The sequence below is a fragment of the Rhea americana genome, unplaced genomic scaffold (genome assembly GCF_003343005.1).
Source record: "Rhea americana isolate MKP2758 unplaced genomic scaffold, rheAme1 scaffold_345, whole genome shotgun sequence".
NCBI classification, from domain to species: domain Eukaryota; kingdom Metazoa; phylum Chordata; class Aves; order Rheiformes; family Rheidae; genus Rhea; species Rhea americana.
Window position 1 is genome coordinate 507280 of NW_028186474.1, and position 17181 is coordinate 524460.

The 17181-nt window shown below is 41.5% G+C and overlaps 1 protein-coding gene across 2 annotated transcripts in view; it reads right to left on the reverse strand.

The window, feature by feature from the left end:
• MAPKAPK3 (MAPK activated protein kinase 3) overlaps window positions 1-17043 on the reverse strand; it is a 46363-nt gene extending 29320 nt beyond the window's left edge. The window contains exons 1-2 of one of the 2 annotated variants that reach the window (XM_085311603.1): window positions 16928-17043; window positions 16473-16808 (exon numbers count right to left, since the gene is read on the reverse strand). In XM_085311603.1, coding sequence (XP_085167729.1) covers window positions 16473-16697 — 225 coding nt within the window. In that variant the 5' untranslated portion in view covers window positions 16698-16808; window positions 16928-17043. Of the gene's footprint in view, window positions 1-8537; window positions 8594-16472; window positions 16809-16927 lie in introns of those variants that run through there. The other variant, XM_085311604.1, reaches the window with a different exon arrangement.
• Window positions 17044-17181: the final 138 nt, after the last annotated feature.

Below are 17181 nucleotides of genomic sequence, written 5' to 3' on the forward strand. Positions count from 1 at the left end.
CCTTTATGCATCCTCATACCGATTCCTCCATGATTTATCTGCAAGGCTGCAGCCTGCACATCTACTGCACAGACCTCTGCAGTTAGCTACCAAAGTAGGTGATAACAGTAACACACGATACAATAGCCATGGATAAACAGGGTGACTGAAGAGCCACCAGGAGACTAGGAGGTTCTGGGACCAGTCCTGCCCGGAGGGATGAGCACTATGCTTAGGCAGCTTTTCATTTACAACCTGCAAGAAACCCCCTCCTTGTTGATCCCATCTCCACCGCCGGTCCCTTCTCTTCATCTTACTTTCCTCTCCTACTCAAGCTCACTGCCCAACGAGCTCTTGTCCCACCCCTTGAAACTACTGCCCGAGTCCTTACTCGGTCCATTTTTCCTCGGTTCCCGTGACACGTTTCTCTGTTCCCCATTGCCAGCATCTGGCTGCTTCTTTCCACACCCTCCACATCGCCCCACTCCTGGCTCGTTGAGCCTGCCCCTCCGTTCAGACACCTCATCCAAATGCAGCCTTCACTCCTCCCCGGCCTTCATCTCATTGCTCCAGCCTCTGCCTCCAGCCTGTCCTGGCTGTTCCTTCAGTAACATCTTCTCAGCAAATCTCATCTCTGTCACCTACCCTTGTCCACTCGCTTCTCCCGAGCCCCAGTTTCTCCTGTGCTGGCAGCCATTAGATCTCTGTTCTCAGTGCTGCTGGGGCCCACTGGGAGAACCAAAGGTCAGACTGGAGACTGTTCCYCTCTTCTCGGTACTAGCGTCCAGAGTCAGCATGGATTTCAGCAGCAAAAAGATTCAATCCCTGGAAAAGGCACATCCATTGTAGATTGAGGCACGCTCAGGGCAGGCTGCATCGCTGGGAAAGCCAACTATTAAAGCCGACCATCTTTGCTGAGCGTTAATGTTTCAGAGTCTGGTTGAATTTGTGAGGATTTTGACAGTGACAGTGCAAGACAYAGTTCTAAAGCAAAGTTCATCCCTTGATAAAATTCAATTTTAAAATCGTAGACAAACCACTTGAATTTTTTTCAATTTGTATTTTATGTGAACAAGATAAATTTCTCTTCTAACCTTATTATTGCAAATGGTGGAAAGATTTCTACCCAAACAGTTCCTGCGAAGATATTCTACCCAAGGCAGATGCTCAGCACAGGAAATATCACCACTCAAGTCTGGCAGAGTCTTAAAATRGGACAGTCAAGGTAGATCAAGGTAGTCTTACCAGCAAGTTGAGCCATGGGCCCTGCCTACCATTTGCAAGTGCTTTGCCCAGCCCAGTTCTGAATCTTTTTAGGAGCACAGTAGAGCGCCCTGGTGAGAGCACACATAGCACTGATCTCCCAGTACCATCTTTTTTTTTTTCTCCTGACATCTGTTTTTTTTTCCTTTTGCACAAGACTCACTGCATTAGTCACAGCCCTGAAATCTTGACTGAGATAAACTCCTCTCGAGTTAACACCTATTTTGCCTGAGCAAGGACAATGACTTTGCCYGTGTTCTTTTTATTTTTGTTTCATTCCACAATTCACTCCGATAGTGCCCGAGTAGCTGATGACATCAGAAAGCAAAYAGTATTTTATCTGATACACTTTTCCCTGATGATGCCTCAAACCGTATATATTTAGCTGCCATCACCGCTCCTTGCGAACACCCATTATGCAGCGCGATCTACAATCAGACAGCAGATGTTTCTCTGACTTTCTTGATATGCAGTTTCTCTGTTGCTTGACGCTGAAATTTGCAGGGTGCAGACGGCACTTAYATCCACACATCCAAGTAGTTCCAGCTCCACCACTCTCCTAACGAACCAGCTGAACCCTGATGCACCAAACATAACCRAAGGTCTCCAAGTGCAGCTGCGCAGAAAGCTCTTCAACTTCCGATGTGCTGCTGTGCTTTTGTTAATTAACCCCCAGAAGAAATAATCCTGCACACAAGTATCAGCCAGCTTCATCCTCAGTATTTTACCYCTGCCTAGTTCTCCTGCCTTCTGGAGAGATACACGTCATCTACTTTCTCTTGATTTCATAACATCTGATGTATTATTTTGCTCTGGTATTATTCTGTACCTTTAAATTTGCTTAAAAATGATTTACAAAATCAGAGGAATCAAGAACATAACACAAACCTCAACAGCTTTACTGTAGCTTCAGCATTGCTCCATTCACATTTAGACTCATTTCTCTAGAAAGACTGGGTACAGTAAAAACCCCAAAGCTTGACTAAAGCAATTTCTAATGTTTTTAATKCCCCTGACTTCAATAACCAAAACTAGAACTTATCTTTATTTCACCACTATCTTATACAAAATTGTGCTCCATATTGCTTTTTTTTCTTTTTTTWAAAAAATATCATTCCCCACTGCTCTAATTTTGGTTGAGATTAATGAAAATCATCAAATCAATAATTAYATTCATTTATCTGACAGCTCTCCTTTTTCAGCAATGGTCATTATCTCTGTTTCTTTCAATCCTGGTACATGTATTAGCTGTTTTTATCTTCCTCAGTTCCACTGGGCAATGCTAGATCACTTACATGCCTTATTTCTTTGTCGTACAAAGTCTACRGATAAATAATTTGCTGCTTCCTACTCTCCTATCTCAAGCTAACAACAAAATGGATGAAGTTAAATGGTGTTTATTTCATGCTTCCTTCATCTGGAGGCAATTAGCAAATTATATTTTCAATAAACATAGCCAAGCTCMAGAAGTCTAAGAGGATTTGGTGAATTCCACATTAAGTTTTTTAATATTTAGGTGTCTTGCCACAGCAGGGAGACCCCAGTTTGACAACAACAGAAAGGGACAGCAGGTTGAGGTACAACCCTGTGCAGAAGGGGCTTTGGGAGGTGCTCTTCAAGCAGCCAAGCTTCCTGCAAGTCAGTGCTAACACCTGGATCATGTTTGCAGCCAGCTAGCTACAGATATTGTATAAATTATTACTGCTAGCAGAAAGAAWGAGATGCTGTAACATCAGTTTATAGGAGACTGCAGTCTTTGAGAGCTGCATTCAATTTCAGGTTAGAGCTCTTAAGCCGAAAGGATCCAGACCCAGCCTTATCACCCATGGGGAGAGGGCCAGAACTTCCCTACTCCCCCATATATCTGGGTCACCTCACCAGAGAAGCTGTTTGGGAGGCAACAGAGATGCTATCCCAAAGGATTTACCTGACTGAAGGGAAACTCAAATTAAAGGAGAACATGTACACTTACAGAACTGATACACACATCCCAGTTTACTCCCTTGTTTTCAAAGCCTGTTCCTCCAAGGGATCRCTCTGGAGTAGAGACTGCACTAGCTATCCCGGAGCAGCGCTGTAGGTACGCAGCCACACAAGGCAACGCAGTATGTGTGCCTGCAATTTAAAGGAAGTACGTGCTCAAGACTATTCTTCCAATGCTCTCCAAGGCTTTTGGACTGCATGCAAAAAAGCACGTGAACCAAACAGTAGAAATCCTGGGTAAACCTTTCTCATAGCTCTTCCAAACCTCCAGCAGGAAGATTTAAATCAAACAAAATACCCAAGTAAAGTTTGGTATATACTGCTAAGTAAAATCCTTACTTATCCTAAATTTCCCCCCTCTCACACATTAGGCAAATTTGGGGACATAAATTAGAATCCTGTGTGCACATACAAGAAAAAGCAGAGGTTTGAATTGGGACATACCCCTCATAAGGCTGACGTTAAATCACAGAAACTTGGGTTCCTGTAAGGTCATCAGAAGCCCAGATACAGAATAGTTATGCTGAACTGCAGAAATAGCACGTCATCTATTTTAGGACTACTTTTTCTATATCCCTGAGAATATATAATGCATACAAGTCTGAATATTTCCTGGAAACGAYAATGCTTACTGACTTCTATTTTTCCATCATTCACAGCCAGTGAGAAAACAAATATACGGCCAAAACCGAATTCCTAACCCAAGCCAAACTCCAACAGACTTTTCAGGAAAAAGGCAGAAAGGAATATAACATTTTTGTATTAGTTACTCATCCTGCAAGTTCGAATTACTTGTATATTTGTGGTTACTAACTAGTCTCTAGTGGGCTACTGTTCCCAGTAATCAATGTTTTTTTGTACTCTTTTTTCTAAGTAGTATATATTTTGGCTCTCTTGTACTCTCACACAAATAAAGGTATGTACAAACAAGCAAAAAGGGTAGAATTATATATTTTAACAAGCTCCATGATTTTAGAAAACAGGAGATGCACAAATCTCACACCAAAGCTTACATTTCTATATAAATAGCAAAATAAAAATTCAGGAATCTTCAAAAACTGCAACTAGTTGGAAAGAATATAAAGTGTAAAGAAAAAGGAGAGTAGAGGGATAAGGCACTTCTACCTGACCTCTGGAAAAGTTCAGCTGCAAATACATGTTTTATTTTTAAAGCAGTTTCACTMTTTTTTAAAAATTTCTTTCAAAGTATGTCTTATTGTTAAATAAATCTAGGATACAGAGAAGGCAGACTTACTAAATGTCACCTTTACTTCAGGCATTACTGCTAAAGCCAGCCCTCAGGAACCCCACACCCTGGAAACCAGAGAGAAAGTCTGGAGAAAGGAAGATTTACCCTTGGTTGAGGAGGATCGGGTTAGAGATCATTCAGGCAAACTTGCTGCCCACAAATCCATGGGCCCTGATGGGATGCACCCAYGGGTACTGAAGGAGCTGGTGGATGTCATTGTTAGACCGCTCTCCATCATCTCTGAAAGGTCACGGAGAACAGGAGAGGAGCCCGAGGACCGAAGGAATGCTAATGTTCCCCTGTGGGGAACRGCTGCGAGAGCTGGGCCTCTTTAGCCTGGGGAAGGGAAGACTGAGAGGGGATCTTTTTAATATGTCTACAAATATCTGAAGGGAGGGTGTCAAGAGGATGAGGTCGGACTCTTYRGTGGTGCCCAGTGACAGGACAAGAGGCAACAGGCACAAAMTGAACCACAGGAAGTTCTGCCTAAATATGAGGAGGAATTTCTTCACTGTGGGAGTGACAGAGCACTRGAACAGGTTGCCCAGAGAGGTTGTGGAGTCTCCTTCTCTGGAGATATTCAAAACCCACTTGGGTGSRACCCTGTCTAACACGCTCTAGGTGACCCTGCTGAGCAGGGAGGTTGGACTAGATGATCTCCAGAATYCCCTTCCAACCTCAATCATTCTGTGATTCTGTGAAAAAAGTAGAAACTGAAAATTCAAAATTTAATCATTTGGAAAAAAGATTCACCACAGATAAATCTAATCATACTTCAGAAGACAGTTTGTATTTATTGAATACTATCTGAGAGAAGAAAAAGGAGAAATTGCAAAGAGGGATGTCTCTCAAATTCTTTTCCCTCATATCATTTTTAATGTGGAAGTCATAGGGTGGAAGGAAAATTTGACATTTACTGACATTTAGCAGTTAAAATGTAATCCTTCCAGAGAATGAAAAATGGGAAAGGGTTGGGGTGGAAGAGAAGGAAATCAAGTTCTACCCTGATTACACAGAAGAACAAAGTTTAAAAGCATCGAATAAACTGAATGGAAGAAAAACAAAATCATGTATATTTGCTGAGGAAGTTCTCTCAAGCATGGAAGAGGATATCAAAGGTCCAGGTAATACCGCCACTGATTTCAGGCTCCCTAGAAATACACACTGCAAAAAATAAAAAACCAGTCAGCTACAAGCAATCCGTCATACTGAAGTGGAAARAGAGATCATTGCTCCTCATGTCTCAGTAGGAGTAACTAGTGATCAATCCACCGCTCAGAAACTGCAATGAATTCTTTAATKAAATTTACAAAGCTTTCTCATAAACAAATATAACTCTTCTTAAAAAGGAAACAAAAAGGAAAATAAACACCCTGTTTTGTTGCAGGGGCACCAGTCATTCTACACACCTGCATGCTGAAATATGAAACACTAGCACAGATTCCCATATGATCATGCAACAAAACGTGTATAGTAATCTAAAGATTTGCTGCAGTGCAAAAGTACAGGTAACTCAGATGAGTAACTCTCAGATTCAGATTGTGYGGTGTGAAAAATATATGTGATCTTGATTAAAGTTAACTGTTACTTTTCATTAAAGCTAAGCTGTCTGTTCAAACCTTCACATAATAGTTAAGACAATTAAATGCAGGCTGATCTTTCAGCAGGGTCACTATACTAAAAAATAAATAAATAAATAAAGCCTCYTTTGAATTGTTTCTGGTTAGTTAAATCTGAGGGAGCTCTACTATGTTGATCTCTTTTATAAAGCTGAGGTAGTAGAGAACTTTGAAAGATACAAATTCAGAGAAGGTGAGGAAACTTTGGGTGATAAGAAGCTACCATAAATCAGAACCTTGACTCATATTAGTAACTATTAGATTAACAGGGGTAATCTCAACCAAAGAGAATAAGCATTTAATGTTTTTGTGCATCTAAAGCAGGGAATAATRTCATGCAGTCGTCTGCCAGTAATCCCCTGCAAAGTAGGGGATCCCCTGCTGTTTTCTTCTCCTTGCAACTGCAGCAAGAGGTTAGTTTTTGTAGCTGTTGAGTGTGATGCCCTATTTTTCCAGTGGTAATAGGCATACAGCCCCAGCCCAAGTCAAGGCAGCCACACTCACCCGCCAGAACAGAGGTGTGCCTGGCAATCGGCGCTTTGGAAGCGTGACTCAGTCTCAAAGTCACTCTCGCACTCCTGCCTTCATACGGCCTTTAATCATAGCACTCCAGCAACAGGGAAAAGTTCTTACAAAGCTGAGAGACTGCAGGAAAATTCCACATCTGAAAATAACTCACTAAAACTGAAAGTGTTTCTAAATTAACTGACCTTTCCTGATCCACTACGCTCACTTTGTCTATCTGTTTCGCTGTTCTCTGGTGCTGGAAAGCTTGGGAAATGGCTTTGGCTCTTTGTGACACTGCCTTGTGCACCACGAACTCCAATACAGAACAAGAYACTTGTCAGAAATGACAGAAATGAACAGTAATAATACAACCAGCTGCCAAAAGTAGGTTGCAATTCTATTCTAAGTTGCAGTCATAAAGCTGAGTCTTTAAAAAGTTATTAATAAGCATTCAAAAATTGAACTGAAAACTGTATCAGCAGGTGAGTACATGACGAAATCATGTACTTGAGCCAGTTTAAAACATTAACTTCTCATTTCTCTGAAGTTTCAGTTTCTAGCTAAAAGGAATTAGCAGTCTTCAGCAGTTGGTTTTCACTGTGATTTCTGTTAAAAGTGAAAATAAGTAGCAGAAAATGCTTGGGGGAAAAAAAAAAATCAATAGCATTATACCACATGTGCTTCCATGCACCAGGCCTGATAGAAACGCTCTCCTGCCTGGACTGCACACACACACAAAATTAAAAAAAAAAAAAAATGAACGTGAATAGCTATCGTGAAAAGTCTATTGCACTTGATAGCTACACCCTAGTTTAGACAAGAAGGACTTCTCCAGGGAGGCACACCCTTAAGTGAAACTATTACGCAAGTATATTCGTTTACCCAGAGTAAGAGCCCTTTGCAGAGTAGAGACCTGAGCCCCAGCTCCCTCTGCTTGCACAGCAAAATCCTCTACACCACCAACGTGCTTAGCACCAGGCAAAGCRCAAGATGCCTTCTGAAACTCAAGTTTTGATTAGCTATCCGAGACTTTTGTAACTATAAGCTGTGACAACAGGGCACTTTCAAATTTACACAGTATACTGAAACTATAATTTTTTTCACCTTCACAATACTCAGAAAAGTGCTGTTTTTGCTCAAAACCTTCATAACATTGCTGTCACTAACTTCTTGAAGCAAGAAATTTCACAGGTTATCTATATATAAGAAAATATTTTTAACACTGGAATTTTCCAAGGCCAGTAAGAAAGATGTTTAGCTCCCAACCTAAGAAACAGGTGTCTCAGAAATCCAATGCCCTTTAACTGAAGCAAGTTTTTTTCTGGCTTCATGTTACTGGGCAAGGTAAAAGGATGGATCATTTTTCACGTTACCATTCCTAAGCTGACATTGAGCACCAGTGAAAAAGAAGAGCGTGCTCCTCACTTCAGTCACAAACTTATTGCTGCAGGTTTTGCATGTGCGCAAGTGCTCTTTTTGTTCCCAGAAAGGCTCTTTAAAACGCAGAAGACAAGAGCAGCATCCTTCAKAAGAAAGGCCTTAAAAGAACAGGAAGCTTCCAAGCATCAAGCAAATGTCAAGCTCCATCACGCTCCCAAGTGTCAAATTTCGACTGTAAATTGATTGGAAAGGGAAGAGTTGAACAAACTGAAAAGCTTTCACTCTTCACAGCCACAAAGGAGGAGTTGTACTGTAGTGTGGTGCAGCAAGGGCTTCTGCCGTGGCGAGGCAGCTGAGCCAGAGAAACCCATTCCCTTCCCGTCTACCTTCAAGCAACCACATCTTTGGTGCTAACAACTCCGTTGCTGGGGAAACCAGGCTGCTTTTCACAAAGCCACATTGACTAAAAGCAACATGTGGGAAAAGGGAATCTTTATAAAGCCCTGAGAGAAATGAATCCTCAACAAGCAAAAAAAATAATATTCGGTTTAGCTTACCATCAAACAAAGAAACAAGGGTATTACTTCTCATCCTCAGAGCTGCAAGGGAKGAGAACATTGTGGCAGCTGTGGTAGTACCATACACCAGGCCTTGTGGCACTGAAGATGGGATTTTAAGGACTCGGCATCCCTGAAATATAARGTAGGTTAAATACTCAAGAGTACACAGACCCTCAGGAGTTCAGTACAGAACATGGGTGCGCACGGCAGCTGCTCACGATCCAGTTTTTAACTGCTCTCCTTTGAAGACAAAAAACAAATCCACCCCACAGCGTAAGAGAAACCAACTGTGGTTACAAATCACCGCTCAAGTGCTCTCCTGAGGGCTCCCGGCTGATTCACACCTAGGCAAACTACTCGCACCAGCCAAAATTTTACCACACAAGAAAGTTCAGTGGATGCCGAGCATGAGTCATTCCACACTGCTGCTTCCAAACAGTTTATAGATATTTTATATGTACTTATATATTTAGATATACTGTCCAAAAACAAACAAAAAAGTTTTCCAAAGCTCTGCCCTTACAATGGACATAAATAAATCTGTCCACAACCCTAGCTGACTCAAATCCCAAGGGCTGCCTTAGGGCCTGTTACTTGGAACACAAGCACACGCAAGAGAGAGGATTCAAGAAAAAAATAATCCTGGGAAAAAGCCCATGGAGAAGAGCCAGAGTTGGAACTGGCAAGACTTAAGATCTTTGAGCAGAGCAACTTCAATAAGATTGGTTCCTTAGGCGGAACATCTGAAATTGCTCTTAAAGATGGCACATTCAGGGTGGTTTGTTTCTTTTCAGAAAGTTCAGTAAATAAACTTTTGGGGCAAAAATAACCATTTTACACATTTGGTATTTGCTTCTTCTCTTAAGACAAGTCACGACCACTTCAGTGCAAAATGCCATATTGCAAAGATTCAGGAGCCAGGAGGCCRAGCCTGATCTGCATGCTGAGCAAGAATTCCCTCCCCCTTCACTTCTGAGGTATTAAAATGCTGCAGCATTATAGCTTAATCTCATTTAGGGAGCTTTGAATCATCTTAAATACTTAGAAAGTCTGTGCATAAAGTATTACAATCCAGGCAATTTATACGCTCTAATCCAGAAAGACCACACCATCGCTGGTTGTAACAGAAAAGTTCTCACGGTTTTCCAACTAGATACGTACGTCACCTCCTCTCTGCTTCCATCACTGGCCTCATCTCTACCACCTTCCTTTTTGAGAACATTGCCATGTTCACAAGCCCTACTGTACTGAAAGGGCTGGTTGACTATTATATCTGATCCTAAAAGCTAACTTTCTGATGCGATATTTAAGGTGGAAAAAATTCCGTAAGAAGGAAATGCACGTACATATGAGAGAGAGGAATTTTTTCATGGCTAAGCAAATAGTAACTGCAAAAACATTTGGGGATGCAAGGTGTTGCATATGATTATGTGACTAAATCAGTAATATWTATATATTTTCTTTCAAATTACTGTATTGAGTAATGAATGAATGAAACTGTCTTATATTAAAAAAATAACATATTTAAGTTTTCTCAGGCCCATATAAGCTCTTTTTCCCAGTATCAGTGACACTTTTCTTCTCTATTCTTTCCATCAATTTAACACAGCATTAAAAAAGTCTTTTTCTCCTGTTTTGATGGGCAGCAGGCTGTCATGAGAAGTCACTTTTTATGAGACCAGGTTGCTTTTACACAGGGTGCTATCACACATTGAGAATGTGTAAACTGAGAGTACTGTCAGGAAAGATTTAAAAAAAAAGATGCACATGAACCTTGACATTCAGGTGTGGCCTTGATTCTTCCCAAATTATAAAAAATGGTATCAGGTTTTTCTAGTTTGGGCATCTCTCTAGGCAGAATTACCATCAGGAAATGAAGCTGAAGTACACTTGACCAGTAAATGAACTTTAAAATTATTGCTTATTGTTCCCTTGCTCTAAAGCTGATTTGCAAAATCCAGTTATCTGCACTGAGACTTCCAGCCAGCACGAATTAGGGAGTTTTTGCTTTAGTTAAATGGAACGGGAGGATTCAGACTCCAAAGGGAGGAGGGAGAAATCAAGAGAAGGGTCTTCTCTTCCAAAGAGGGTGTCAGCCAGTTAGTCAGGTCTGACTTCCACGCACATGCGTACTTCATTTCAGCACCTTCCTCTAGGTCAAAATAAGACACGTACCTATAATACTCACTGAATCTCTCTCAAATTTTTCAATCTGTGGGAAGGCAGGGGAACACACCTTGATCTTCCCGAGCTTTGCTGCTACATATATCAAGGCAGAACTTGTGCCAGCTTGCACAAGAGAACACTGCAGGTGCAAAGTCGCAGCAGTGTAGCTCGTTTTTGCAGATGACTCACGGGTTTTACTGCATTTGCCCTTCTGTTTTCATTTTATAGGCCTAATGAACTGCCATTGAACCTAGTAAGAATTTACTACACAGAGTTTTATTATTTTGAACTGAGCCTATCTTTTTTATTATTATTTATTATATGCATTTCAAATAAGGAGAAGATCAGTCAAGAGCATCAGATCTGTAACGTAAATAGATAAAATCCACCTTGTTTAAATTAACAGTCCTACTGACACCCTGGAAGGTGCCATTCTGGCCCAAACAGGCAAAACTTACTAAAGAACTCAAGCCGTCTGGTTTACTCATTGGTTTAAAAACAGTTGCTGTAGCAGTAGAAACAACCCACTTTTTAACGGACTGAACGTTATGTTTTTTATGCATTTTTACATAACCTTCACTGAGACTGGCACTGAAAGACTGACTGAAGGACCAGTCCCATGGTATCTCTATTTTTTGTACTCCTCCATATACTGGGGGCTAAAATTTAACTGGAACTTTTCTGAACTCATATTCATTCTACACTGAATGGGGCTTTGATCTACCAACACATAGCTCCTGGAGCTTATTACTCAACTGTTACTGACACTGAATTTACTGTAGCAAGAGATAAACCAGTATAAATAGGTTGCAGGATTACAAAATATGGTAGGTAAGATGGAACTACAGAACATTTCTCTTGAAAGTGCTAAATTCCTCCTGAAACACATACTCACTCAAGTAAAAGTGACACAAAAGCTAACTGGCAATTCCCTCAATTCCCACCACACTCTAGCTTAGCACAACATTCTACCTTATTCTAAAAATGTTGAAATGTTTCATTCCTCATTTGGCATATTTTTTTTCTCTTCTAAAAATGCAATCTATAGCATCCAAAAAACTTGTTAACATTTCCTCTTCTGCAATCAATCATCAGCCTAAAATAACTTTCATTTTATGCACTGCCTCCTCATCTGCTGTATTCTTTTCCTTGATCATCTTCATATTTCAGGCAAAAAGCAGGGTATTTAAGAAGTATCAGCTTTTTAGATAGCTTACAACATAGATAATTTGACTCCTGTTTGTGAGCAGTCAAAAATCTGACTTCACAGTGTAATAACTGAAGACAGACTATCTGGTAATTAGCTTACACGAAGCAGTAATATTTAACTTAATCAGAAACATGAAAATTGAATGAGACACAGAGACATAGCTCAAGAATAAATAAAATTCAGGTGATGCAAAGTGAGCATTTTTCTCCACAGTGGTTCCACTCAGGAAAGCAGAACCATATTCTTGATCCAGTCCTATGTGCAGTTTCCAAGAGCCATTTTGCACAGGTCCATTCACACATACTCTGCCTTTGAGGACCAGAAAGCAGCCACAGCATACGGTGCACTGCACACAGGTGCTTAGGGAGAAGCACTTTTATGTCTGCTAGATTGTTATAGAGGAAAGTTTTCTTAACAAAAGTACCAGAACATCCATAAAGCTACGTACGCTATTTTTCTGAGGTTCCAACGATCTTTGCTTTGCCTCTATGTCTGAATCATCCTTCCCTTTTCTACTCCTGGAAAAGGGGCAACATCTGTTCACGTAAGGTGAGTAGTATGCCAAGGACATGTAACACTGTTTTTACATCCTCTGCCTGAAACATCCACCCAAATCTTGGAAATGCAGAAAAGTCCAAATACCCCAGCAACAGAAAGCTTTCTGCTCTTCTCTTCTTGCCTGATCCCACCTTTGGCTGAACCCTCTCTACCAGCGTTCACAAAAATAATATGGGCCACCAAATACACTGAAACATTATTTTGATGTCATTTAACAGGAATTTGTACAAAGAAAGAAAGAAAAAAGTAATGAAGGAAGAAAAGTAGAAAAAAAAGAGAGCAAGGAACTGTAGGATTTTTATGGGAAGGCAAGACGCAGGAGTCCACATTTATCCTCACAGGCAGTCAGCTATTTCAGTTTCCTTCTCTCCCTAAAAAGAAGGTGCAGTGTGAAAAACAGCAGAGAACATTCAGACTGCTAACAGAACGAGTGGAAGTTAAATTTTAGCCCCAAAAGGTAAAGTGAACAGAAGGGGGCAGCCTACTGAGGATGAGATAAAAACAGAAGTGACTACAGCTTTGCTCGACAGCTATTTCTGGATCGACCATGGAAAGAGAGCTGAGGTTTTCTATTTGCAAGGGAATGAGAGACCAAAATTTTCTATTTGCAAGGGAATGAGAGACCAAAACACAGGTGCCTTATAGAAGGCCACAGTCCTACAGACCAGTTTTGTTTCCTCTTCCACCCCTCCAAATCCATGCAGCCTACCCTATTTGGAAACAGGGCTGTTCAGCCAACGCATCATTATGCTTCTAAACGAGTAACCAGATTAGATTTTTCTGGACCAGGAAAGCAGTGCGTGTGGCATTTCAATCTTAACAGAAACAAAGCTGACAGCACATTTGAAAATGTATAGCAGATCTCAATGCCAAACAGAGTTACCTAAGCCACATAATACTCCAGGAAAAATAACCAAAGCTACTGTTAGAGCCCCTGCAGTATCTTTGAGAGGATGTCTTGTGTTTTCCCACTCTAAAACGATTAGTGAAATTCTAACTAGTTCCAACTCTGGACATAGACTAAAGGAGACAACAGGGACCTCCCAGTTACTGTATGCAGTGCTTGACTGATGCATGGCTCTAAGGATGAATGTTTCTGCCTGTTCAACCCCTTTCCTCATGAGTACCTCTGTGCAAATTCCTTCCATTGAGTAATTTCTATCCAGATCCTGGCTGTGCTGGCTTTGTTCCCATATAAAAGAAAACCTGCAGGCAGAAAGGAGTGCCATCTGCCAAGTCAGAAGCTGCTTTAATGAGTAAATTTGGTGTAAAGAGGAACAGACTATTTATTATATCTTACCTTCAACAGCAGGACTGGCGTATTTTTTTTTCCCGGGAGCCAATTACAGTGAGCACACTGCTCACACTTGAAGTACTTGTCCACACATACATGGAGATATCCATGCATATTGCACACGCAACCTCTAGAAAAAAAATCCATCCTGCCTTCCTTTTTTCCCATTCCACTTACAACTCAATCTTTATGTTTCTCTTCTCTTTACCTGTCAGATCAAGGGTCTTTTTATGATAGCTTCATCGGTCTCCACTTTCTATTCCTGTATGTGCATGTTAACCCCAGCTCGTTGCAACTAGGAATTCTGAGCAACAGTAAGGCAGAAATGCCAGGGCCCAGTGTCCCTACACAGAGAACTGCATACTGAAGCTACTTCTGAGTCAATTTTCCAAGTTTCCTGTGTTTTTTTCCATAACTGTTTTATTTGGAGGATTTGCTCTTAAGTCCCATCTGGAGATGGTTAGACACTTGCATGGTACAGTTCAAGTTTCCCAAGAAACAATGGAAATACTTCCTCTGAACATTTTCATCCTTGCAAATATCTTAAGGGCTAGGAAAAGAGCTTTCTATTCTTGACAATTAACCTAACATAATTTTTATCCCTCCTTGCTGAGTAATCTTCTCATTAGACCATCTTTGGAGAGAATAGCAAATTCTCTGGGCTGCTGGCGGTTTTACTTAATTGCACATTTAACTTTTTATTCTGCACTTAAACTCATAATGGCAAGAAACACATATACAAAAGAAACAAGCTATTATCTGCCATTTAAACTCCCTAGAGAATTCAAACGTCTTAATATTTCTGGCCATTGCAGAGTTTTCTCAAGTGCGCATATTTGGCAGTGGGGGAAGGATGGCAGAGAGGGAAAACCACATATAATGCACTTTCAGTGATATATAGCTATCATGGACRAAACTACAGTTGGGGGGCTCATTCCTAATACATTTTAGAAGTTCTGAAAAAAATTAGTTAATTCAATCAGTGCTAAAAAGAAAAATTTTAAARGTGGTGTTAGATGATCTGCTGTAGGTTCCTTCTCTCCATCAGAGGTAGGACATTTTGTCAGGATACAGCAGTTTTAGTTCTCTTATCYCTCCCTCTCCCCCAACTCTGGGCACTGAGCTGAATCTGTATTTTACAGGTGCTAGTATCCATAGGAATGTATTTTCGACTTGATTCCAGATCTACAGAATTTGCCCTGGAACACATCCACTGCCACTGGACTGTGCTCTACAGTGGTAACTTACATTTTAAAAAGTTTCCAGCCCTTACGACTGCAAACAAAACCTTTACAATTTGAATGGTAAATAAACCTGCTGAAGTCTCCAGAACAGTGGAAGAGCCTTCAGTATTAACCGTGTCCTTCATCACAGTACCCTAAATATGGAAATCACTGTTGATAGCACTTTGACAGCCCTTGCTCCTGACYGTTTTCCCAGAAGGATCCAACTAATACACTCAGCTCAGAGTTGTAAATGACCTGGCACACCCCTATGTAGGCACAAAACTCCACTGCTCCCAATCCGCTTCCCAAAACTTGCGGTTTCCCTATGACAAACTTCTGCAAAACACCAGGTATTTCCAGTCTGTCGTATCATGAGAACCTGGCTGGAGAGAGCAGTTYAAGCCTGATACAGGTAAGACCATGTCCAGACCTTGGCAGATCTTCCAGYTGACAAGTAACAGACTTGTTTTTCTGTCAACGTATGTGGAGTTTAAAGTTTTAAGAAACAGAAGAGTACCTGAAAGCTAATCAGATTAGCTGCAGCAAGGGCTTGGTAGCATTCCTAAGTAACTCACTATTACTTCAGTTTGTTTTCAGGCTTACAAAACAGGACTCTCCTGGTCCTCATTTGAGCTGCCCTTTTTTTTTTTTTCTATTGATGTGGTCTAAAATCATCAGGGAAAGCTTCAAGTTCAAATGCTGCGGAGCAAAAGGCAGGTAAACTGAACATTCACTAATGAATGTTTTTCACTCTGCTTCCTTAAGTGATGTTTATCACCATAAATATCTACTGGTTTTCAGTTAACAGCGGATCTTATTTGCCAATACTGACATTATCTGTGTTTTCCCAGATACCACTCTCCTGGAAATAGATGACAAAAATAGAGAATAAGACAGTAAACAACTTGAAATGCCCATCAAAATGCCAGAAGGAACCCTCCCTCCAAAGTCAGATATTTGTGATAAATTGCCCCTGTCAAGATTGCATCTCCAATCAGTAACGCCCCTCAATAAATCTTCAAAGAGGGGAAAGCCAGATGACCAACAAACATTTAAGTACTCCCCRGTTTAGGCCTGTTTCACTGCACAAGATCTAAAATAACTTCCTTCCCAAGTATTGCACAGTATTTTCATTCAAAACCTAGCAAAATTGCTCAGAGAACAGAGCTAGACTGTCTTCTCCCTACCTTGCCCTTTTATTTTGTTTGGTTTTGGTGGGTTTTCTGTTCTTGTGAAATTCTCATGTTCCTATTTAAAACTGATAGATTCTCCTCGAAACTCACACAGAACATTCTGGAAAAGACTCAGGTTTGGACTACAACACTGCMAGCAAGAGCAAATGTTGCCACATATTCAAGTTCTCCTTTGTGCAAGCCTCTTTGTGAGATCTGAGCAAGTGGCTTTGAAGGGGACTGAAGACGTGAGCTCCAGCTCCCAAACATATAAGGATAAAAAGAAAAAACCCAAACCCTACGTACCTTTAAAGCACATTTCTGCCCTGTCTCCTTGTTGAAACATTCCAGTACTTTGCCGTTAATTCCCAACCCTAGCACCCGTTTGGAGAGTTTGTAGTCGTCTGTAACTGCGTGTTTTTTTATCTCTAGTTTGACATGAGCAGCTCCCCCCGGCAAGGATTTTAGGTTGCTCTTGCCATCTGCGTGACCCTCCGGCTGGGCTTCCTGGTCACCTCCACTCTGTTCCATATCAGGGAAGAGCTCGACCTTAGGGAGGCCTCCAAGCAACTCCCTGGGGCTTATCCTCCTTCTCTTAGATGAGAGGTGCCTTCAAAAAGTCCATTTGCTCGCCATTTAGTCCTGAATAAAAAGGTGAGTATGAGCAATTTATGTGAATTAACCGTGCCCCCACCTAACYGCTTTTCTCCCTTCCTCAAGGAGATGGCCGGGCTTAAAAGGGCCCCAAAATGGAGGCTCACCTCAGGAGCGCAGCCATCGCTTAGCTTTACAAAGCCGTCGCTCTGGTTCCAGCGCACCAGCCAACCCTCCCGAAGCGGTACCGTTTCCACCGCAGGAAGCGCCCAGGCCAGATCTCCGACCCGCGTCCCGCTCAGCTACGCGCTGCGCGACGCAGCGAAGAGGCGGCCGCTGCCTTCGCCCCCCAAAGCGGCGCGGACAACCTGTTCTGTGTGGAAACCCGTGCGGGGCCCCCCCGGCCCGGCGCCCCCAGCGG